Source organism: Nerophis lumbriciformis, linkage group LG02, assembly GCF_033978685.3.
Source record: "Nerophis lumbriciformis linkage group LG02, RoL_Nlum_v2.1, whole genome shotgun sequence".
Classification (NCBI taxonomy): Eukaryota; Metazoa; Chordata; class Actinopteri; order Syngnathiformes; family Syngnathidae; genus Nerophis; species Nerophis lumbriciformis.
This window is the reverse complement of record NC_084549.2, coordinates 74,050,001-74,075,910: the sequence shown is the minus strand read 5'-3', so window position 1 is coordinate 74,075,910 and position 25,910 is coordinate 74,050,001. Positions and strand designations below refer to the sequence as shown.

The 25,910-nt window shown below is 41.5% G+C and overlaps 1 protein-coding gene across 1 annotated transcript in view; it reads left to right on the top strand.

Annotated features, from left to right (window-relative positions):
• The window catches only part of grid1a (glutamate receptor, ionotropic, delta 1a), a 758,266-nt gene that overhangs the window by 670,925 nt on the left and 61,431 nt on the right, over positions 1-25,910 (top strand). The window contains exon 9 of the mRNA XM_061968559.1: positions 21,086-21,187. Within this exon, the coding sequence (XP_061824543.1) occupies positions 21,086-21,187 (102 nt within the window). The remainder of the gene's footprint in view (positions 1-21,085; positions 21,188-25,910) is intronic.

The window sequence follows — 25,910 nt, the reverse complement described above, 5'->3', positions numbered from 1 at the left end:
TTATTTTGTACACATTATGAGGGATAAACTGTAAAAATTGATTATTAATCTACTTGGTACTGTCTGTACCGGTACCAAAATGTATTATTGATACTTTTCTAAATAAAGGGGACCGCAAAAAAATGTCATTATTTGCTTTATTGTAACAAAAAAATGTTAGTGTACATGAAACATATGTTTATTATTGTCATTTAGTCCTTAAATAAAATAGTGAACATACTAGACAACTTGTCTTTTAGTAATAAGTAAACAAACAAAGTGTCAGAATTATTAATTATCACAAAACTTTGTGTTGCCATGAGTTCCCGGCGAGCGGACAAAAGCTGTCTTTGATCTTGCCAAGCAAAAGGCTTGTAAAACTCCACTGTGTAGGATGGGAAGGGACATGAAGGTGTCGGTTTCTTTGATGTATTGTAATCCACGGGAAGATTTTGTCTTGACCCGAGATCTACAAAGCAGAGAGGAAGCACCTTTTCTTTGAACTGTTTTGTAACCAAAGGCGATGGCTGTTTACGACCCCCGTCCCTTAGAAACAGCTGTTGCCATCTAATCAGGGAAAGTACAAATAAAAGAGGAGGCGTACAATCGTTCGTCAGAGCGTGGTGGGACACTGTAAGGGGTACAGGTCTACGCGTTTCTCCTCATTGAGACAAATTTAATTATGTCTCTGTTTAATTCCTTGCTTCTTTGTCTGTTTAATAGATGTCATCAGTGTTTGAACCTGACAAAAAGACTCATAATTAGTCTGCTGACGTATGCAGTAACATATTGTGTCATTTATACACCTATTATTTTGTACACATTATGAGGGATAAACTGTAAAAATTGATTATTAATCTACTTGGTACTGTCTGTACCGGTACCAAAATGTATTTTGATACTTTTCTAAATAAAGGGGACCGCAAAAAATGTCATTATTTGCTTTATTGTAACAAAAAAATGTTAGTGTACATGAAACATATGTTTATTATTGTCATTTAGTCCTTAAATAAAATAGACAACTTGTCTTTTAGTAGTAAGTAAACAAACAAAGACTCCTAATTAGTCTGCAGTAACATATTGTGTCATTTATACACCTATTATTTTCTACACATTATGAGGGACAAACTGTAAAAAATTGATTATTAATCCACCTGTTCATTTACTGTTAATATCTGCTTATTTTCTGTTTTAACATGTTCTATCTACACTTCTGTTAAAATGTAATAATCACTTATTCTTCTCTTCTTTGATACTTGACATTAGTTTTGGATGATACCACACATTTAGGTATGGATGTGATACCAAGTAGTTACAGGATCATACATTGGTCATATTCAAAGTCTTCATGTGTCCAGGGACGTATTTACTGACTTTATAAACAATAAAAACAAACACAAAAATGTTGCAGTAATATAAAACATGGACGTAATCGAGGGTTTTGTACTCGGTATCATTGCAGTGGATATTTGTATCGGTCCACCCATTTGTTTACATTGAGGAGCGCTACCTTGCTGTTAGCGGTGAGCTATTGCACAGGGCAGACATTCCCTTCAGGGTCGATGCCATTTCAATTCCTTTTAATTTACATTTTAACCTTGTAAAATTGTTCTTTGACTGTGAGTGTTTAAAGTAGTATCAGATTTTCTGTTAAAATAAAGCCATTATTGACATTTTTCGTAATTCCCTTTATCTGGAAAATATCGAAAAGTACTACTAGCACTACGTGATTAATATCGAGACATCACTAGTACTTTTACAAGGGTTACCTGTGGGCAGCAATGTACTGTAGTTGTTACACCTGTCCTGCTGTTCGGTCCGGTGCAGACTGCAGTCGAGGAGCATAGTGTAGATGTTCCCTTCAGGGTCGATGCCATTTCAATTCCTTTTAATTTACATTTTAACCTTGTAATATTGTTCTTTGACTGTGAGTGTTTAAAGTAATGTCAGATTTTCTGTTAAAATAAAGCCATTGTTGACATTTTTCGTAGGTCCCTTTATTTGGAAAATATCGAAAAGTACTACTAGCACTACGTGATTGATATCGGGACATCTTTAGTACTTTGACATGGGTTACCTGTGGGCAGCAATGTGCTGTAGTTGTTACACCTGTCCTGCTGTTCGGTCCGGTGCAGACTGCAGTCGAGGAGCATAGTGTAGATGTTCCCTTCAGGGTCGATGCCATTTCAATTCCTTTTAATTTACATTTTAACCTTGTAAAATTGTTCTTTGACTGTGAGTGTTTAAAGTAATGTCAGATTTTCTGTTAAAATAAAGCCATTATTGACATTTTTCGTAATTCCCTTTATTTGGAAAATATCGAAAAGTACTTCTAGCACTACGTGATTGGTATCGGGACATCACTAGTACTTTGACAAGGGTTACCTGTGGGCAGCAATGCACTGTAGTTGTTACACCTGTCCTGCTGTTCGGTTCGGTGCAGACTGCAGTCGAGGAGCATAGTGTAGATGTTCCCTTCAGGGTCGATGCCATTTCAATTCCTTTTAATTTACATTTTAACCTTGTAAAATTGTTCTTTGACTGTGAGTGTTTAAAGTAGTGTCAGATTTTCTGTTAAAATAAAGCCATTATTGACATTTTTCGTAATTCCCTTTATTTGGAAAATATCGAAAAGTATTTCTAGCACTACGTGATTGGTATCGGGACATCACTAGTACTTTGACAAGGGTTACCTGTGGGCAGCAATGTACTGTAGTTGTTACACCTGTCCTGCTGTTCGGTCCGGTGCAGACTGCAGTCGAGGAGCATAGTGTAGATGTTCCCTTCAGGGTCGATGCCATTTCAATTCCTTTTAATTTACATTTTAACCATGTAAAATTGTTCTTTGACTGTGAGTGTTTGAAGTAATGTCAGATTTTCTGTTAAAATAAAGTCAATATTGACATTTTTTGTAGTTCCCTTTATTTTGAAAACATAGAAAAGTACTACTAGCACTACGTGATTGGTATCGGGAAATCACTAGTACTTTGACAAGGGTTGCCTGTGGGGAGCAATGTACTGTAGTTGTTACACCTGTCCTGCTGTTCGGTCCGGTGCAGACTGCAGTCGAGGAGCATAGTGTAGATGTTCCCTTCAAGATCGATGCCATTTCAATTCCTTTTAATTTACATTTTAACCATGTAAAATTATTCTTTGACTGTGAGTGTTTAAAGTCATGTCAGATTTTCTGTTCAAATAAAGTCAATATTGACATTTTTCGTAGTTCCCTTTATTGGGAAAATATCGAAAAGTACTACTAGCACTACGTGATTGGTATCGGGACGTCTTTAGTACTTTGACATGGGTTACCTGTGGGCAGCAATGTACTGTAGTTGTTACACCTGTCCTGCTGTTCGGTCCGGTGCAGACCGCAGTCGAGGAGCATAGTGTAGATGTTCCCTTCAGGGTCGATGCCATTTCAATTCCTTTTAATTTACATTTTAACCATGTAAAATAGTTTTTTGACTGTGAGTGTTTAAAGTCGTGTCAGATTTGCTGTTAAAATAAAGCAAATGTTGACATTTTTCGTAGGTCCATTTATTTGGAAAATATCGAAAAGTACTACTAGCACTACGTGATTGGTATCGAGACATCACTAGTACTTTGACAAGGGTTACCTGTGGGCAGCAATGCACTGTAGTTGTTACACCTGTCCTGCTGTTTGGTCCGGTGCAGACTGCAGTCGAGGAGCATAGTGTAGATGTTCCCTTCAGGGTCGATGCCATTTCAATTCCTTTTAATTTACATTTTAACATTGTAAAATTGTTCTTTGACTGTGAGTGTTTAAAGTAATGTCAGATTTTCTGTTAAAATAAAGCCAATGTTGACATTTTTCGTAGGTCCCTTTATTTGGAAAATATCGAAAAGTACTACTAGCACTACGTGATTGGTATCGGGACATCTTTAGTACTTTGACATGGGTTACCTGTGGGCAGCAATGCACTGTAGTTGTTCACCTGTCCTGCTGTTCGGTCCGGTGCAGACTGCAGTCGAGGAGCATAGTGTAGATGTTCCCTTCAGGGTCAATGCCATTTCAATTCCTTTGAATTTACATTTTAACCTTGTAAAATTGTTCTTTGACTGTGAGTGTTTAAAGTAGTATCAGATTTTCTGTTAAAATAAAGCCAATGTTGACATTTTTCGTAGGTCCCTTTATTTGGAAAATATCGAAAAGTACTACTAGCACTACGTGATTGGTATCGAGACATCACAAGTACTTTGACAAGGGTTACCTGTGGGCAGCATTGCACTGTAGTTGTTACACCTGTCCTGCTGTTCGGTCCGGTGCAGACTGCAGTCGAGGAGCATAGTGTAGATGTTCCCTTCAGGGTCGATGCCATTTCAATTCCTTTTCATTTACATTTTAACCTTGTAAAATTGTTCTTTGACTGTGAGTGTTTAAAGTAATGTCAGATTTTCTGTTAAAATAAAGCCATTATTGACATTTTTCGTAGGTCCCTTTATTTGGAAAATATCGAAAAGTACTACTAGCACTACGTGATTGGTATCGGGACATCTTTAGTACTTTGACATGGGTTGCCTGTGGGCATCAATGCACTGTAGTTGTTACACCTGTCCTGCTGTTCGGTCCGGTGCAGACTGCAGTCGAGGAGCATAGTGTATATGTTCCCTTCAGGGTCAATGCCATTTCAATGCCTTTTCATTTACATTTTAACCTTGTAAAATTGTTCTTTGACTGTGAGTGTTTAAAGTAGTATCAGATTTTCTGTTAAAATAAAGCAAATGTTGACATTTTTCGTAGGTCCATTTATTTGGAAAATATCGAAAAGTACTACTAGCACTACGTGATTGGTATCGGGACATCTGAAGTACTTTGACATGTGTTACCTGTAGGCAGCAATGTACTGTAGTTGTTACACCTGTCCTGCTGTTCGGTCCGGTGCAGACTGCAGTCGAGGAGCATAGTGTAGATGTTCCCTTCAGGGTCGATGCCATTTCAGTTCCTTTTAATTTACATTTTAACCTTGTAAAATTGTTCTTTGACTGTGAGTGTTTAAAGTCATGTCAGATTTTCTGTTAAAATAAAGCCAATGTTGACATTTTTCGTAGGTCCCTTTATTTGGAAAATATCGAAAAGTACTACTAGCACTACGTGATTGGTATCGGGACATCTTTAGTACTTTGACATGGGTTACCTGTGGGCAGCAGTGCACTGTAGTTGTTACACCTGTCCTGCTGTTCGGTCCGGTGCAGACTGCAGTCGAGGAGCATAGTGTAGACGTTCCCTTCAGGGTCGATGCCATTTCAATTCCTTTTAATTTACATTTTAACCTTGTAAAATTGTTCTTTGACTGTGAGTGTTTAAAGTCATGTCAGATTTGCTGTTAAAATAAAGCCATTATTGACATTTTTCGTAATTCCCTTTATTTGGAAAATATCGAAAAGTACTACTAGCACTACGTGATTGGCATCGGGACATCTTTAGTACTTTGACATGGGTTACCTGTGGGCAGCAATGCACTGTAGTTGTTACACCTGTCCTGCTGTTCGGTCCGGTGCAGACCGCAGTCGAGGAGCATAGTGTAGATGTTCCCTTCAGGGTCGATGCCATTTCAATTCCTTTTAATTTACATTTTAACCATGTAAAATAGTTTTTTGACTGTGAGTGTTTAAAGTCGTGTCAGATTTGCTGTTAAAATAAAGCCAATGTTGACATTTTTCGTAGTTCCCTTTATTTGGAAAATATCGAAAAGTACTACTAGCACTACGTGATTGGTATTGAGACATCACTAGTACTTTGACATGGGTTACCTGTGGGCAGCAATGTACTGAAGTTGTTACACCTGTCCTGCTGTTCGGTCCGGTGCAGACTGCAGTCGAGGAGCATAGTGTAGATGTTCCCTTCAGGGTCGATGCCATTTCAAATCCTTTTAATTTACATTTTAACCTTGTAAAATTGTTCTTTGACTGTGAGTGTTTAAAGTCATGTCAGATTTGCTGTTAAAATAAAGTCAATATTGACATTTTTCGTAATTCCCTTTATTTGGAAAATATCAAAAAGTACTACTAGCACTACGTGATTGGTATCGGGACATCTTTAGTACTTTGACATGGGTTACCTGTGGGCAGCAATGTACTGTAATTGTTACACCTGTCCTGCTGTTCGGTCCGGTGCAGACTGCAGTCGAGGAGCATAGTGTAGATGTTCCCTTCAGGGTCGATGCCATTTCAATTCCTTTTAATTTACATTTTAACCTTGTAATATTGTTCTTTGACTGTGAGTGTTTAAAGTAATGTCAGATTTTCTGTTAAAATAAAGCCATTGTTGACATTTTTCGTAGGTCCCTTTATTTGGAAAATATCGAAAAGTACTACTAGCACTACGTGATTGGTATCGGGACATCTGAAGTACTTTGACATGTGTTACCTGTGGGCAGCAATGCACTGTAGTTGTTACACCTGTCCTGCTGTTCGGTCCGGTGCAGACTGCAGTCGAGGAGCGTAGTGTAGATGTTACCTTCAGGGTCGATGCCATTTCAATTCCTTTTAATTTACATTTTAACCATGTAAAATTGTTCTTTGACTGTGAGTGTTTAAAGTAATGTCAGATTTTCTGTTAAAATAAAGCCATTATTTACATTTTTCGTAATTCCCTTTATTTGGAAAATATCGAAAAGTACTACTAGCACTACGTGATTAATATCGAGACATCACTAGTACTTTTACAAGGGTTACCTGTGGACAGCAATGTACTGTAGTTGTTACACCTGTCCTGCTGTTCGGTCCGGTGCAGACTGCAGTCGAGGAGCATAGTGTAGATGTTCCCTTCAGGGTCGATGCCATTTCAATTCCTTTTAATTTACATTTTATTCTTGTAAAATTGTTCTTTGACTGTGAGTGTTTAAAGTCATGTCAGATTTTCTGTTAAAATAAAGCCAATGTTGACATTTTTCGTAGGTCCCTTTATTTGGAAAATATCGAAAAGTACTACTAGCACTACGTGATTGGTATCGGGACATCTTTAGTACTTTGACATGGGTTGCCTGTGGGCATCAATGCACTGTAGTTGTTACACCTGTCCTGCTGTTCGGTCCGGTGCAGACTGCAGTCGAGGAGCATAGTGTAGATGTTCCCTTCAGGGTCGATGCCATTTCAATTCCTTTTAATTTACATTTTAACCTTGTAAAATTGTTCTTTGACTGTGAGTGTTTAAAGTAATGTCAGATTTTCTGTTAAAATAAAGCTATTATTGACATTTTTCGTAATTCCCTTTATTTGGAAAATATCGAAAAGTACTACTAGCACTACGTGATTGGTATCGGGACATCTTTAGTACTTTGACATGGGTTACCTGTGGGCAGCAATGTACTGTAGTTGTTACACCTGTCCTGCTGTTCGGTCTGGTGCAGACTGCAGTCGAGGAGCATAGTGTAGATGTTCCCTTCAGGGTCGATGCCATTTCAGTTCCTTTTAATTTACATTTTAACCTTGTAAAATTGTTCTTTGACTGTGAGTGTTTAAAGTCATGTCAGATTTGCTGTTAAAATAAAGCCATTATTGACATTTTTCGTAATTCCCTTTATTTGGAAAATATCGAAAAGTACTACTAGCACTACGTGATTGGTATCGGGACATCTTTAGTACTTTGACATGGGTTACCTGTGGGCAGCAATGCACTGTAGTTGTTACACCTGTCCTGCTGTTCGGTCCGGTGCAGACTGCAGTCGAGGAGCATAGTGTAGATGTTCCCTTCAGGGTCGATGCCATTTCAATGCCTTTTCATTTACATTTTAACCATGCAAAATTGTTCTTTGACTGTGAGTGTTTAAAGTCATGTCAGATTTTCTGTTAAAATAAAGCCATTGTTGACATTTTTCGTAGTTCCCTTTATTTGGAAAATATTGAAAAGTACTACTAGCACGATGTGATTAGTATCAGGACATCACTAGTACTTTGACATGGGTTACCTGTGGGCAGCAATGCACTGTAGTTGTTACACCTGTCCTGCTGTTCGGTCCGGTGCAGACCGCAGTCGAGGAGCATAGTGTAGATGTTCCCTTCAGGGTCGATGCCATTTCAATTCCTTTTAATTTACATTTTAACATTGTAAAATTGTTCTTTGACTGTGAGTGTTTAAAGTCATGTCAGATTTTCTGTTAAAATAAAGTCAATATTGACATTTTTCGTAGTTCCCTTTATTTGGAAAATATCGAAAAGTACTACTAGCACTACGTGATTGGTATCGGGACATCTTTAGTACTTTGACATGGGTTACCTGTGGGCAGCAATGTACTGTAGTTGTTACACCTGTCCTGCTGTTCGGTCCGGTGCAGACTGCAGTCGAGGAGCATAGTGTAGATGTTCCCTTCAGGGTCGATGCCATTTCAATTCCTTTTAATTTACATTTTAACCTTGTGAAATTGTTCTTTGACTGTGAGTGTTTAAAGGAATGTCAGATTTGCTGTTAAAATAAAGCCATTATTGACATTTTTCGTAATTCCCTTTATTTGGAAAATATCGAAAAGTACTACTAGCACTACGTGATTGGTATCGAGACATCACTAGTACTTTGACAAGGGTTACCTGTGGGCAGCAATGTACTGTAGTTGTGACACCTGTCCTGCTGTTCGGTCCGGTGCAGACTGTAGTCTTGTATTGGTATCGGGACATCCGTAGTACTTTGACATGGGTTACCTGTGGGCAGCAATGCACTGTAGTTGTTACACCTGTCCTGCTGTTCGGTCCGGTGCAGACTGTAGTCTTGTATTGGTATCGGGACATCCGTAGTACTTTGACATGGGTTACCTGTGGGCAGCAATGCACTGTAGTTGTTACACCTGTCCTGCTGTTCGGTCCGGTGCAGACTGTAGTCTTGTATTGGTATCGGGACATCCGTAGTACTTTGACATGGGTTACCTGTGGGCAGCAATGTACTGTAGTTGTTACACCTGTCCTGCTGTTCGGTCCGGTGCAGACTGTAGTCTTGTATTGGTATCGGGACATCCGTATTACTTTGACATGGGTTACCTGTGGGCAGCAATGTTTCATAGTACTGTATAAATAAATAGAAAAAAAGAAGTCTAGTTAAATGCTGGTTATCAGCCTGACAAGTGGATGAAGGCGCCATAAAAGCATGAATGCAAGATGGCGATTGACTCAACCGGACGATAATATCTGCATTTTGCAGCAATTATCGTCCCCAAATGACGCAGTGAAAGTGGTCCTTTGAGACAAATCGTTGAACGCCTCCACATCCTGTAATTGAGGCACTTATTTCCTTTTTTAATTCATGCCTTGGCCACTCGCCATTGATCCTCCCATCCGCTACACATCCAGCCAAATAACATCTCAGTCATAATGGTGACGTTTTAAGAAAAAAAGGCACCACTCCGATATGTCAGTACAGTAAATTCTGTACGCTTTTTCTTCCTGGAAATTGATCCGGGGGGCTGCAGGCGATATTGTTCCTTTTATTACCGCAATTGTCTTCTTATTGTATTCAGTCAGACGACATATGTCGAGCGAGGCCTGGGAGGAGGGAAAAAAAAAAAAAAAAAAGAGCCCATTTTCTATATTAAAAAAGTTTGTGGGGAAGTTTGTGTAGGAGATGCTTTAAATATTAATTTTGTTGCACTTTTTAAGTATGTGTCACGGCCTGGAGGACGGCAAGTTTATTGGTATTTTCTCTACTCCCATTTAATAGTATTTAAACGCAAATGATATATTTCAACTTTCTTTTCAACTCAAATATGTGTCAGTGACTCACGAAGCTGAGGTTCCAAGTTAAGTGCCATCCAGATGATTGAGCAAATGAGCAAATAACCAAGAAAGCAGGTGCTAAAATACACCTCCAAAAATAGCACTGAAAAAATGTCCTAAGATGTTTTCCTAATAAAGAGACCTGGTCTAAATTAGGGTTGTACGGTCAATCTCTACTAATAAAAAACAGCAGTGCCAATTCATTAAAATAAGAACAATACTGCAATTGAAAAATACCTGTACTTTTTTTTTTTTTTTTTTTCAACTTCTTCCTATGAGGAAGCAGTGCCTGGGGAGTCTGTGGTGGGCTCTCCTATTTCTGGGGCTGAGGTTACCGAGGTAGTTAAAAAGCTCCTCGGTGGCAAGGCCCCCGGGGGTGGATGAGATCCGCCCGGAGTTCCTTAAGGCTCTGGATGCTGTGGGGCTGTCTTGGTTGACAAGACTCTGCAGCATCGCGTGGACATCGGGGACGGTACCTCTGGATTGGCAGACCAGGGTTGTTGGTTCCTATCTTTAAGAAGGGGAACCGGAGGGTGTGTTCTAACTATCGTGGGATCACACTCCTCAGCCTTCCCGGTAAGGTCTATTCAGGTGTACTGGAGAGGAGGCTACGCCGGATAGTCCAACCTCGGATTCAGGAGGAACAGTGTGGTTTTCGTCCTGGTCGTGGAACTGTGGACCAGCTCTATACTCTGGGCAGGGTCCTTGAGGGTGCATGGGAGTTTGCCCAACCAGTCTACATGTGTTTTGTGGACTTGGAGAAGGCATTCGACCGTATTCCCTTGGGAAGTCCTGTGGGGAGTGCTCAGAGAGTATGGGGTAACGGACTGTCTGATTGTGGCGGTCCGCTCCCTGTATGCTCGGTGCCAGAGCTTGGTCCGCATTGCCGGCAGTAAGTCGGACACTTTTCCAGTGAGGGTTGGACTCCGCCAAGGCTGCCCTTTGTCACCGATTCTGTTCATAACTTTTATGGACAGAATTTCTAGGCGCAGTCAAGGCGTTGCGGGGATCCGGTTTGGTGGCTGCAGGATTAGGTCTCTGCTTTTTGCAGATGATGTGGTCCTGATGGCTTCATCTGGCCAGGATCTTCAGCTCTCACTGGATCGGTTCGCAGCCGAGTGTGAAGCGACTGGGATGAGAATCAGCACCTCCAAGTCCGAGTCCATGGTTCTCGCCCGGAAAAGGGTGGAGTGCCATCTCCGGGTTGGGGAGGAGATCTTGCCCCAAGTGGAGGAGTTCAAGTACCTCGGAGTCTTGTTCACGAGTGAGGGAAGAGTGGATGGTGAGATGGACAGGCGGATCGGTGCGGCGTCTTCAGTAATGCGGACGCTGTATCGATCCGTTGTGGTGAAGAAGGAGCTGAGCCGGAGGGCAAAGCTCTCGATTTACCGGTCGATCTACGTTCCCATCCTCACCTATGGTCATGAGCTTTGGGTTATGACCGAAAGGACAAGATCACGGGTACAAGCGGCCGAAATGAGTTTCCTCCGCCGGGTGGCGGGGCTCTCCCTTAGAGATAGGTTGAGAAGCTCTGCCATCCGGGGGGAGCTCAAAGTAAAGCCGCTGCTCCTCCACATGGAGAGGAGCCAGATGAGGTGGTTCGGGCATCTGGTCAGGATGCCACCCGAACGCCTCCCTAGGGAGGTGTTTAGGGCACGTCCGACCGGTAGGAGGCCGTGGGGAAGACCCAGGACACGTTGGGAAGACTATGTCTCCCGGCTGGCCTGGGAACGCCTCGGGGTTCCACAGAAAGAGCTGGATGAAGTGGCTGGGGAGAGGGAAGTCTGGGCTTCCCTGCTTAGGCTGCTGCCCCCGCGACCCGACCTCGGATAAGCGGAAGAAGATGGATGGATGGATGGAACTTCTGCACACACACAGACCACCTGCAAGCAGAAGCAGTGCGGAGACAGAAGAGGGAGAATGGTTGCATTTGGGCGTTACAACCAACAATAAAGTTGAGGCTATAAACACAGGAAGCTAGTTGGTCTCAATCACTAATCCCCGTTGCCATGGCGACAAATAATGTATGTTTCTTACAAGTAGCATTACCACTGGAGGACGAGGAATAGCTAAACATGCTTCACTACACACAGTAGGAGGATACAATAGCTGCTAACAGCAAGCTGGCGCACCTCAATGTAAACAAATGTGTGGATCGATTCAAATATCCGCTGCAATGATACCGAGTACAAAAGCATTGATTATTTTTGTATTGTTTATAAACTCAGGAAGTACGTCCCTAGACTAATGAGGACTTAAATTATGACGTCACGTGGTGACATTGCTGGTTTTACGAGCAGAGGAGCATGTTCGGCAGCGCACACACACAGAGTACTTACAAGCAGACACAGCGTGTAGACAGAAAAGGGAGAATGGACGCATTTTGGTGTAAAAAGTCAAGATAAAGGTGAAGTTATAACACTGAAACACCCTCAGGAAGAGGTGCTTTAAGACATGGCTAGCTAGTTAGCAGCTAACGTCCATCCGCAGTGTTTTAGCTACTTCTAAATCACTAATCCTGGTCTCCATGGCGACAAATAAAGTAAGTTTCTTACAAGTACCGTTATCACTGGAGGACGAGGAATAGCTAAACATGCTTCACTACACACCGTAGGAGGATACAATAGCTCACCGGCGTCACAATGTAAACAAATGCCATGGGTGGATCTACACCTGACATCCACTGTAATGATACCAAGTACAAAAGCATTGACTAGGTCCATATTTTATACTATTGCAAAATTTTTGTGTGTTTTTATTGTTTATAAAGTCACATGAGGACTTTGAATATGACCAATGTATGATCCTGTAACTACTTGGTATCACATCCATACCTAAATGTGTGGTATCATCCAAAACTAATGTCAAGTATCAAAGAAGAGAAGAATAAGTGATTATTACATTTGAACAGAAGTGTAGATAGAACATGTTAAAACAGAAAATAAGCAGATATTAAGAGTAAATGAACTAGTAGATTAATAATGCATTTTTACAGTTTGTCCCTCATAATGTGTACAAAATAATAGGTGTATAAATGACACAATATGTTACTGCATACGACTAATTAGGAGTATTTGTTTGTTTACTTACTACTAAAAGACAAGTTGTCTATTTTATTTAAGGACTAAATGACAATAATAAACATATAATTCATGTACACTAAGATTGGTCTCTTTTATTTTGAAAAGTATCCAAAAGTACCGTAATGTAGCGAAATACATTTTGGTAAGGCGCACGGCGTTTTTTTTTTTGAGGAAAATAAAAGTATTTTACGTGCGCGTTAGTCTGAAAAATGTGAAAAACATATTTATTTATTTATTTTTTTAAATAAAATGTAATCTAAAAAAGGTAAATTATTGTTGGTCTCAGTTTATTTTCCTTCTACACAATAACAACTTAGTTTTATGGCAAAGGTAATAAATAAAAAAATGTTAGATAAAGGGAATTCTTTGAGAAAATAAAAGTATTTTAAGTGCGCCTTATTCTGAAAAATTGTCATGTCTGTGTAATCATGTTTTGTTTTAAGTCATGTTTTGTTTAGTTTCTGGCTTTTCATTCCCTTGTCTTGTTTGCATGATTACCCATTAGTTTCACCTGTTCCACGTTTGGACTCATTGTGCACTCTTGATTGTCACCATAGCAACCATTAGTTTTCACCTGTCACGTCACGCACCTGTTTCACGTTTTGAGTCACGCACCTGCTGTCACTAATCATGTCCATAGTATTTAAGTTCATTCATTTTCTGTTGTTCGTCCTGACGACACACCACATTTATGCTCTGTCCATTTTTTCATGTCCATGTTCACGCTGCTCCTTTTTTGTCCATGCCAAGTAAGTTTTCTTTATTCAAGCCATAGTTTGCAAGTTTTGTTTAGATGTTCATAGTTTATTCTCCGCCACTGTGCGCGCTTTTTGTTTGATCTTTTTTTTTGTATTTATAGTTAATAAATAAATCATGTACCTTCATTCCCGTCTCGCCCGTGCCAACTTTCCGTTGCATCGCGGAAAAGCAAACACCCAGGACCAGGTCATGACAGTAGGTCGTCAGCAGACCCGCTTTTCCGCACCTAAGTTGGCCGAGTTGGACATTTTGGACGAGGCTTCTTGGGCGGTCCTGTGCGCGATGGAGGAGGAAACTCGGCGCTACTCCTCCGTGGAGTACAGAAACTCCATTTGGTCCCAGGAATTCGGGGACGCAGCGCAGTGCCGGAAGCGCCGCTCCCGACGAAGGACGTCAGGTAGAACTTCCGCGAGCCTGCAGGACACGCCGCTCCCACATCCCCCTCCCCCTCCCCCTCCGGGCGGAAGCAAGCAGCAGCCAGCCCGGCTTCGCCCGGATGACGTCAAAGACCAGGATTTTTTTTTTCTGAATTCTTTTTCTTTTGATTCCCCGCTCCCCAGGACTCAAGCCACACCCAAGACACAAAACAATTTTTTTTCACCCACTCAATCCCAGGTACAAAAAAGACAATTTGGACAATTTAATGGGGAAGTTTCTGCCCTCCTCCGCCCACTCCTACAGAGAGTTCCAGACCGCAGAGAGCGCGTCTGGTATCCGCCCCTTGAGGGGGGGGCTGGGGTTGGGAGCTGTGTAGGTGGGGTGGCTCTGCGTCACCATGTCAAGCCACAGCCTCCCTCACGGCCGCCACCACCAGTCTTCCGACCTGTCAAGCCACAGCCTCCAGCACGACCGCCCTCACCAGTCTTCCAACCCGTCAAGCCACAGCCTCCAGCACGACCGCCCTCACCAGTCTTCCGACCTGCCAAGCCGCAACCCCCAGCTAGGCCACCTCCACCTGCTCCACGGCTAGCACCACGGCTAGCTGCTCCAAGGCTAGCACCTGTCACCGCTCCAAGGCTAGCACCTGTCGCCGCTCCAAGGCTAGCACCTGTCGCAGCTCCAAGACGCCAAGTGCCGCCAGTCGCAGCTCCAAGACGCCAAGTGCCGCCAGTCGCAGCTCCAAGACGCCAAGTGCCGCCAGTCGCAGCTCCAAGACGCCAAGTGCCGCCAGTCGCAGCTCCAAGACGCCAAGTGCCGCCAGTTGCAGCTCCAAGACGCCAAGTACCGCCAGTCGCAGCTCCAAGACGCCAAGTGCCGCCAGTCGCAGCTCCACGACGCCAAGTGCCGCCAGTCGCAGCTCCACGACGCCAAGTGCCGCCATGCCAAGACCAAGACCTGCCATGCCAAGACCAAGACCCGCCATGCCAAGACCAAGACCCGCCATGCCAAGACCAAGACCCGTCATGCCAAGAACAAGACCCGCCATGCCAAGACCAAGACCAAGACTCGCCATGCCAAGACCAAGACCAAGACCCGCCATGCCAAGACCAAGACCAAGACCCGCCATGCCAAGACCAAGACCAAGACCCGCCATGCCAAGACCAAGACCCGCCATGCCAAGACCAAGACCCGCCATGCCAAGACCAAGACCAAGACCCGCCATGCCAAGACCAAGACCAAGACCCGCCATGCCAAGACCAAGACCAAGACCCGCCATGCCAAAACCAAGACCAAGACCCGCCATGCCAATACCAAGACCCGCCATGCCAAGACCCACGCCAAGACCAAGACCCACGCCGAGCTTCGCCGCCTGACGCGCCACGCCGAGCTTCGCTGCCTGACTCGCCACGCCGAGCCACGTCTGCCACGATGACGGCGCGCCTCCCTCCTCGTCGGCCACGGATATGGCCGCTACCTGGTCGCCAGACCACGTGTCCCCGTATCCACCGGGGCAGAGTTAGGTGGCGGCGGCGAGTGGAACGCCGCTGCAGCAGGCGAGGCGGGCGCCCAGGGACGACCAGGTAGCGGCCATATCCGTGGCCGACGAGGAGGGAGGCGCGCCGTCATCGTGGCAGACGTGGCTCGGCGTGGCGAGTCAGGCGGCGAAGCTCGGCGTGGCGCGTCAGGCGGCGAAGCTCGGCGTGGGTCTTGGTCTTGGCGTGGGTCTTGGCATGGCGGGTCTTGGTCTTGGCATGGCGGGTCTTGGTCTTGGTCTTGGCACTGTCATGACTTGGTCCTGGGTGTTTGCTTTTCCGGGATGCAACGGAAAGTTGGCACGGGCGAGACGGGAATGAAGGTACATGATTTATTTATTAACTATAAATACAAAAAAAAAGATCAAACAAAAAGCGCGCACAGTGGCGGAGAATAAACTATGAACAATTAAACAAAACTTGCAAACTATGGCTTGAATAAAGAAAACTTACTTGGCATGGACAAAAAAGGAGCAGCGTGAACATGGACATGAAAAAATGGACAGAGCATAAATGTGGTGTGTCGTCAGGACGAACAACAGAAAATGAATGAACTTAAATACTATGGACATGATTAGTGAAAGCAGGTGCGTGACTCAAAACGTGAAACAGGTGCGTGACGTGACAAGTGAAAACTAATGGTTGCTATGGTGGCAATCAAGAGTGCACAATGAGTCCAAACGTGGAACAGGTGAAACTAATGGGTAATCATGCAAACAAGACAAGGGAGTGAAAAGCCAGAAACTAAACAAAACATGACTTAAAACAAAACATGATTACACAGACATGACAAAAATGTGGAAAACATATTTACTTTACAGTTTTTGGAAATAAAATGTAGTCTAAAAAAAGGTCAATTATTGTCTGTTATTTTCCTTTTTACACAATAAAAACCTAGTTTTATGGCAAAAGTAATAAATAAAAACAATGTTAGCTGAAGGGAATTCTTTCTAAAGGAGAAAGACTGATTGGATGAAGTCTGAGCTGTCCCGTGGCCTTGCTGTCTGTCCTGGGGCGTCCCTTCTTGTCCTGTCAGCTCCCATCTCAAAGACAGCCCAAAGTGACGCCTGGCGTCCTCGTCCAGCTCGCGGCGGCCATTAACAATTTAGACGACATCCGCCTTCACCGGCGGACGCGGCGGCGTTCACCGAGTCGACGTGGCGGAAGGCCGTGCCTGCACGCCCCGCGCCTGAAACGCCGTCTTCACCTTTTATTATGCAAATAACATCTGGTGTCTTCCCCCCCCCCCCTGCAATCACGGTCTTCATCCTCATCCCCGCCGCGCTGGCCGGTCTGATCACTAAGTAGACAGCAGATGGGTTGCAAAGTGCAGCCAAACACTGACTGCTGGATGCTGGAAGGAGGGTCCTGACAGCATGCTAATGGCTGACACTTGTTGCCGTGGTAACCACACGTCCTCCTAGAGTCTGCTGTTGTTTTTTCACCAACACAACCTGAATCACAAATTGTGGGATGATGACTCTTTTTTTTGTTGCCGCATTTTAAGATTGTGGTCAGGGATTGTGTACCAAAGTAGAGATAAACCTGCTCAGTCCATGGTTCAAATATGACATTATTTACATATTACTCAGTCTGTTTCAGTCACTATGTTATTTAGTCACTACAGTAATGTGTTCACATCCACAGGAACCACATGGGTTAGCCTACTCTACACAGTATTTACAACCTTACTAGTGTTCACTTCACAGCCACAGATGGTTCATCTAATTATTGACATTATTTACACATGACTTTGTCTGTTTCAGCCACTATGTTATTTAGTTGCTACAGTAATGTTTTCACATCCACAGGAACCACATGGGTTAGCCTACTCTATACAGTATTTACAACCTTACTAGTGTTCACTTCACAGCCACAGATGGTTCATCTAGTTATTAACATTATTTACACATTACTTAGTCTGTTTCAGTCACTATGTTATTTAGTCGCTACAGTAATGTGTTCACATCCACAGGAACCACATGGGTTAGCCTACTCTATACAGTATTTACAACCTTTCTAGTGTTCACTTCACATCCACAGATGGTTCATCTAGTTATTGACATTATTTACACACGGCTTTGTCTGTTTCAGCACACTACAGTAATTACAACTTGTGTTTGCATCCACAGGAACCACATGGGTTAGCCTACTCTATACAGCATTTACAACCTTACTAGTGTTCACTTCACAGCCACAGATGGTTCATCTAGTTATTGACATTATTTACACATTACTTTGTCTGTTTCAGTCACTATGTTATTTAGTCGCTACAGTAATGTGTTCACATCCACAGGAACCACATGGGTTAGTCTACTCTATACAGTATTTACAACCTTACTAGTGTTCACTTCACAGCCACAGATGGTTCATCTAGTTATTGACATTATTTACACATTAATTTGTCTGTTTCAGTCACTATGTTATTTAGTCGCTACAGTAATGTGTTCACATCCACAGGAACCACATGGGTTAGCCTACTCTATACAGTATTTACGACCTTACTAGTGTTCACTTCACAGCCACAGATGGTCCATCTAGTTATTGACGTTATTTACACATGACTTTGTCTGTTTCAGTCACTATGTTATTTAGTCACTACAGTAATGTGTTCACATCCACAGGAACCACATGGGTTAGCCTACTCTATACAGTATTTACAACCTTACTAGTGTTCACTTCACAGCCACAGATTGTCTATCTACTTATTGACATTATTTACACATGACGTTGTCTGTTTCAGTCACTGTGTTATTTAGTCGCTACAGTAATGTGTTCACATCCACAGGAACCACATGGGTTAGCCTACTCTATACAGTATTTACAACCTTACTAGTGTTCACTTCACAGCCACAGATGGTTCATCTAGTTATTGACGTTATTTACACATGACTTTGTCTGTTTCAGTCACTATGTTATTTAGTCGCTACAGTAATGTGTTCACATCCACAGGAACCACATGGGTTAGCCTACTCTATACAGTATTTACAACCTTACTAGTGTTCACTTCACAGCCACAGATGGTTCATCTACCTATTGACATTATTTACACATTACGTTGTCTGTTTCAGTCACTATGTTATTTAGTCGCTACAGTAATGTGTTTACATCCACAGGAACCACATGGGTTAGCCCACTCCATACAGTATTTACAACATTACTAGTGTTAACTTCACATCCACAGATGGTTCATCTAATTATTGACATTATTTACACATTACTTTGTCAGTTTCAGTCACTATGTTATTTAGTCACTACAGTAATGTGTTCACATCCACAGGAACCACATGGGTTAGCCTACTCTATACAGTATTTACAACCTTACTAGTGTTCACTTCACATCCACAGATGGTTCATCTAGTTATTGACATTATTTACACATTACTATGTCTGTTTCAGTCACTATGTTATTTAGTCACTACAGTAATGTGTTCACATCCACAGGAACCACATGGGTTAGCCTACTCTATACAGTATTTACAACCTTACTAGTGTTCACTTCACAGATGGTTCATCTAGTTATTGACATTATTTACACATGACTGTCTGTTTCAGCACACTATGTTATTTAGTCACTACAGTAATGTGTTCACATCCACAGGAACCACATGGGTTAGCCTACTCTATACAGTATTTACAACCTTACTAGTGTTCACTTCACAGCCACAGATGGTTCATCTACTTATTGACGTTATTTACACATGACTTTGTCTGTTTCAGCACACTACAGTAATTACAACTTGTGTTCGCATCCACAGGAACCACATGGGTTAGCCTACTCTATAAAGTATTTACAACCTTACTAGTGTTCACTTCACAGCCACAGATGGTTCATCTAGTTATTGACGTTATTTACACATGACTTTGTCTGTTTCAGTCACTATGTTATTTAGTCACTACAGTAATGTGTTCACATCCACAGGAACCACATGGGTTAGTCTACTCTATACAGTATTTACAACCTTACTAGTGTTCACTTCACAGCCACAGATGGTCCATCTAGTTATTGACGTTATTTACACATGACTTTGTCTGTTTCAGTTACTATGTTATTTAGTCGCTACAGTAATGTGTTCACATCCACAGGAACCACATGGGTTAGCCTACTCTATACAGTATTTACAACCTTACTAGTGTTCACTTCACATCCACAGATGGTTCATCTAGTTATTGACATTATTTACACACGGCTTTGTCTGTTTCAGCACACTACAGTAATTACAACTTGTGTTTGCATCCACAGGAACCACATGGGTTAGCCTACTCTATACAGTATTTACAACCTTACTAGTGTTCACTTCACAGCCACAGATGGTCCATCTAGTTATTGACATTATTTACACATTACTATGTCTGTTTCAGTCACTATGTTATTTAGTCACTACAGTAATGTGTTCACATCCACAGGAACCACATGGGTTAGCCTACTCTATACAGTATTTACAACCTTATTAGTGTTCACTTCACAGCCACAGATGGTTCATCTAGTTATTGACATTATTTACACATTACTATGTTATTTAGTCACTACAGTAATGTGTTCACATCCACAGGAACCACATGGGTTAGCCTACTCTATACAGTATTTACAACCTTACTAGTGTTCACTTCACAGCCACAGATGGTTCATCTAGTTATTGACATTATTTTTTCATATTTTTACAGAGATAAAAAAGACAGATTTTTGATTATAGACGGAAAAATCACAAGCCTGATTTGCATAATTTAAATTTTTCAATAATGCTAAGAAAAAAGTGTATTATTAGTTACTAGTACTAACTCGAGCTGTCAAATTGTGATTAATCACAGCTTGTTCATAGTAACTCAAAATTAATCGCGATAGTCGCAGATATTTTCCGCCGCTCCCAGTCTGTGGAACGCTCTCCCTGACCACCTGAGGGCACCACAGACTGTGGATGCTTTTAAAAAAGGCTTAGAAACCCTTCTTTTAAAAAAAAAAAAAAAAAAGTTTTTTTTTAAAATATGTGTGTGCTAGTTCTAGCTATTAGGCTGTTCTAGTTTTATTTTTTTTTACTATTTATTTTACTTGTTGGGGGCAGCTATTTGTGGTTCTAGCGTTGTTGTTTTGTTTTTGTTTTTTAAATGCACTGTAGCACTTTGAGGTTGTTTTCTTAATGTAAAGTGCTTTTACAAATAAAATCTATTATTATTATTATTTTCATTATTATTAAGTGTACCCTAGACAGATCATTTTCAAGTTTTTAATAAAATAAACGGGCAATTAATTTTCTTTAATTAAATGGGTTTTTAAAAAAAAATGTAAGAGTGCAACACAAAAGCGACATAAACACGCTTTAGATGACAATTAAAGAAAAGAAAAACAATTTGTTGGTGTTTTGACTTATTTCGTATTGTGTTGGAATACATCATTTGTATTCCTGCTGTAGGAGCACTTGCATTCCAAGGGGGAGCTACATCGTGTTTAGATAGCAGTTTCACACATTAATGACACAAAAGGTGGATTGTGAAAGATGTTGTCAATGTTTTTGTGGTGCATAACAACCACAAGATGGCAACACAAATATCACCTGGAAAGTGACGTGTAATCGTCCCGAAACTGCTAAATATTGACAAAATAATATTGTCTTTTTTGTTCTTCTCTGTGTTTAGTTGGCGTCTTGGGATTCCACCCGGGGTTTGAACGGAAGCTTAAAGGAGAACCGGATCGAGAGTGGAATGCAGGGTGTGACTCTCAAGGTGGTGACTTTACTGGTGAGTTGGATCCACCACACAGTCGGTCAGAACCAGAGGTTCTTGTCTGTTAGGATTCTGCAAAGATGACAGGAAGCAGGCGGTAACTGGAGAGTAGGGTTGTACGGTATACCGGTGCTAGTATAGTATCACGGTACTAATGAATCAGAAAGCACCATTTTGGAGCATGTTGGGCAGCGCACACACACAGAGTACTTACAAGCAGACACAGTGTGTAGACAGAAAAGGGAGAATGGACGCATTTTGGTGTAAAAAGTCAAGATAAAGGTGAAGTTATAACACTGAAACACCCTCAGGAAGAGCTGCTTTAACACATGGCTAGATAAATAAAGTACGTTTCTTACAAGTAGCATTATCACTGGAGGACGAGGAATAGCTAAACATGCTTCACTACACACCGTAGGAGGATACAATAGCTCACCACCGTCACAATGTAAACAAACGCCATGGGTGGATCTACACCTGACATCCACTGCAATGATACCAAGTACAATAGCGTATCTAGTCGATACTACTATGATTACATCAAAAAAAAATTCCTTTTAAAAAGAAATTCATATAATGTTTATAAAGTCAGTAAATACGTCCCTAGACACATGAGGACTTTGAATATGACCAATGTATGATCCTGTAACTACTTGGTATCAGATCCATACCTAAATGTGTGGTATCATCCAAAACTAATGTCAAGTATCAAAGAAGAGAAGAATAAGTGATTATTACATTTGAACAGAAGTGTAGATAGAACATGTTAGAACACAAAACAGTGTGACACCTACCCTTTACATCAGTATTTCTTCACCATATTATTATTGGTTTATTAGGTATTATATTTTATTGCACGATACTGTAATTACTTGGTATCGGATCGATACCTAAATGTGTGGTATCATCCAAAACTAATGTCAAGTATCAAAGAAGACGTGATCCCCCATTATAATTATATTATCTGCATGTGTCACTAGATCAGCGACAAACTCTGAAACACCCTCAGGAAGAGGTGCTTTAAGAAATGGCGAGCTAGCTAGCGGCTAACATCCACCCACAGTGTTTTAGCTACTTCTAAATCCCTGAATTCTGACCTACATGGCGACAAATAAAGCATGTTTCTTACAAGTACCATTATCACTGGAGGACGAGGAATAGCTAAACTTGCTTCACTACACACCGTAGGAGGATACAATAGCTCACCACCGTCACAATGTAAACAAACGCCATGGGTGGATCTACACCTGACATCCACTGTAATGATACCAAGTACAAGAGTGTATCTAGTTGATACTACTATGATTTATGTCAAAAAATGTTTATATTTCTTAATTCATATTATGTTTATAAAGTCAGTAAATACGTCCCTGGACACATGAGGACTTTGAATATGACCAATGTATGATCCTGTAACTACTTGGTATCACATCCATACCTAAATGTGTGGTATCATCCACAACTAATGTCAAGTATCAAAGAAGAGAAGAATAAGTGATTATTACTTTTTAACAGAAGTGTAGATAGAACATGTTCAAACAGAAAATAAGCAGATATTAACAGGAAATGAACAAGTAGATTAATAATCAATTTTTACAGTTTGTCCTTTATAATGTGTAGAAAATAATAGGTGTATAAATGACACAATATGTTACTGCATAGACTAATTAGGAGTCTTTGTTTGTTTACTTACTACTAAAAGACAAGTTGTCTATTTTATTTAAGGACTAAATGACAATAATAAACATATGTTTCATGTACACTAACATTTGTTGTTACAATAAAGACAATAATTACATTTTTTGTGGTCCCCTTTATTTAGAAAAGTATTGAAATACATTTTGGTACCGGTACCGGTAACACAGTCTCTCAGTTAGTTTTCATCCAGGATGTCTCTGTACGTTTCTGCATTCATAGTTCCCTCTATCCTGACTAATATATCAGTTAGTTTCCATCCAGGATGTCTCTGTACATTGCTGCATTCATCTTTCTCTCTATCCTGACTAGTCTCTCAGTTGGTTTTCATCCAGGATGTCTCTGTACATTGCTGCATTCATCTGTCCCTCTATCCTGACTAGTCTCTCAGTTAGTTTCCATTCAGGATGTCTCTGTACATTGCTGCATTCATCTTTCCCTCTATCCTGACTAATCTCCCAGTTGGTTTTCATTCAGGATGTCTCTTTACATTTCTGCATTCATCTTTCCTTCTATCCTGACTGGTCTCCCAGTTAGTTTTCACCCAAGATGTCTCTGTACATTGCTACATTCATATTTCCCTCTATCCTGACTAATATATCAGTTAGTTTCCATCCAGGATGTCTCTGTACATTGCTGCATTCATCTTTCCCTCTATCCTGACTCGTCTCTCAGTTAGTTTTCATCCAGGGTGTCTCTGTACATTGCTGCATTCATCTTTCCCTCTATCCTGACTCGTCTCTCAGTTAGTTTTCATTCAGGATGTCTCTGTACATTGCTGCATTCATCTTTTCCTCTATCTTGACTAGTCTCTCAGTTGGTTTTCATCCAGGAAGTCTCTGTACATTGCTGCATTCATCTGTCCCTATATCCCGACTAGTCTCCCAGTTGGTTTTCATCTAGGATGTCTCTTTACATTGTTGCATTCATATTTCCCTCTATCCTGACTAATATATCAGTTAGTTTCCATCCAGGATGTCTCTGTACATTGCTGCATTCATCTTTCCCTCTATCCTGACTCGTCTCTCAGTTAGTTTTCACCCAAGATGTCTCTGTACATTGCTGCATTCATATTTCCTTCTATCCTGACTAATACCTCAGTTAGTTTCCATCCAGGATGTCTCTGTACATTGCTGCATTCATCTTTCCCTCTATCCTGACTCGTCTCTCAGTTAGTTTTCATTCAGGATGTCTCTGTACATTGCTGCATTCATCTTTCCCTCTATCCTGACTCGTCTCTCAGTTAGTTTTCACCCAAGATGTCTCTGTACATTGCTGCATTCATATTTCCTTCTATCCTGACTAATACCTCAGTTAGTTTCCATCCAGGATGTCTCTGTACATTGCTGCATTCATCTTTCCCTCTATCCTGACTCGTCTCTCAGTTAGTTTTCATTCAGGATGTCTCTGTACATTGCTGCATTCATCTTTCCCTCTATCCTGACTCGTCTCTCAGTTAGTTTTCACCCAAGATGTCTCTGTACATTGCTGCATTCATATTTCCTTCTATCCTGACTAATACCTCAGTTAGTTTCCATCCAGGATGTCTCTGTACATTGCTGAATTCATATTTCCCTCTCTCCTGACTAATCTCCCAGTTGGTTTTCATCCAGGATGTATCTGTTCATTGCTGCATTCATCTTTCCCTCTATCCTGACTAGTCGCTCAGTTAGTTTTCATCCAGGATGTCTCTGTACATTGCTGCATTCATCTTTCCGTCTATCCAGACTAGTCTCCCCGTTGGTTTTCATCCTAGATGTCTCTGTACATTGCTGCATGCATATTTCCCTCTATCCCGACTAGTCTCCCAGTTAGTTTTCACCTAAGATGTCTCTGTACATTGCTACATTCATATTTCCCTCTATCCTGACTAATATATCAGTTAGTTTCCATCCAGGATGTCTCTGTACATTGCTGCATTCATCTTTCCCTCTATCCTGACTCGTCTCTCAGTTAGTTTTCATTCAGGATGTCTCTGTACATTGCTGCATTCATCTTTCCCTCTATCCTGACTCGTCTCTCAGTTAGTTTTCATTCAGGATGTCTCTGTACATTGCTGAATTCATATTTCCCTCTCTCCTGACTAATCTCCCAGTTGGTTTTCATTCAGGATGTCTCTTTACATTTCTGCATTCATCTTTCCCTCTATCCTGACTAGTCTCCCAGTTGGTTTTCATCCAGGATGTATCTGTACATTGCTGCATTCATCTGTCCCTCTATCCTGACTTGTCTCTCAGTTAGTTTTCATCCAGGATGTCTCTGTACATTGCTGCATTCATCTTTCCGTCTATCCAGACTAGTCTCCCAGTTGGTTTTCATCCAAGATGTATCTGTTCATTGCTGCATTCATCTGTCCCTCTATCCTGACTAATCTCTTAGTTAGTTTTCATCCAGGATGTCTCTGTACATTGCTGCTTTCATCTTTACCTCTATCCTGACTAGTCTCTCAGTTAGTTTCCATTCAGGATGTCTCTGTACATTGCTGCATTCATCTTTCCATCTATCCTGACTAGTCTCCCAGTTGGTTTTCATCCAAGATGCCTCTGTACATTGCTGCATTCATCTTTCCCTCTATCCTGACTAGTCTCCCAGTTGGTTTTAATCCAGGATGTCTCTGTACATTGCTGCATTCATATTTTCCTCTATCTTGACTAGTCTCCCAGTTGGTTTTCATCCAGGATGTCTCTGTACATTGCTGCATTCACCTTTCCCTCTATCCCGACTAGTCTCCCAGTTGGTTTTCATCCTGGATGCCTCTGTACATTGCTGCATTCATCTTTCACTCTGTCCTGACTAGTCTCTCAGTTAATTTTCATCCAGGATGTCTCTTTACATTTCTGAATTCATATTTCCATCTATCCTGACTAATCTCCCAGTTGGTTTTCATTCAGGTTGTCTCTTTACATTTCTGCATTCATCTTTCCCTCTATCCTGACTAGTCTCCCAGTTGGTTTTCATCCAGGATGTATCTGTTCCTTGCTGCATTCATCTGTCCCTCTATCCTGACTAGTCTCTCAGTTAGTTTTCATCCAGGATGTCTCTG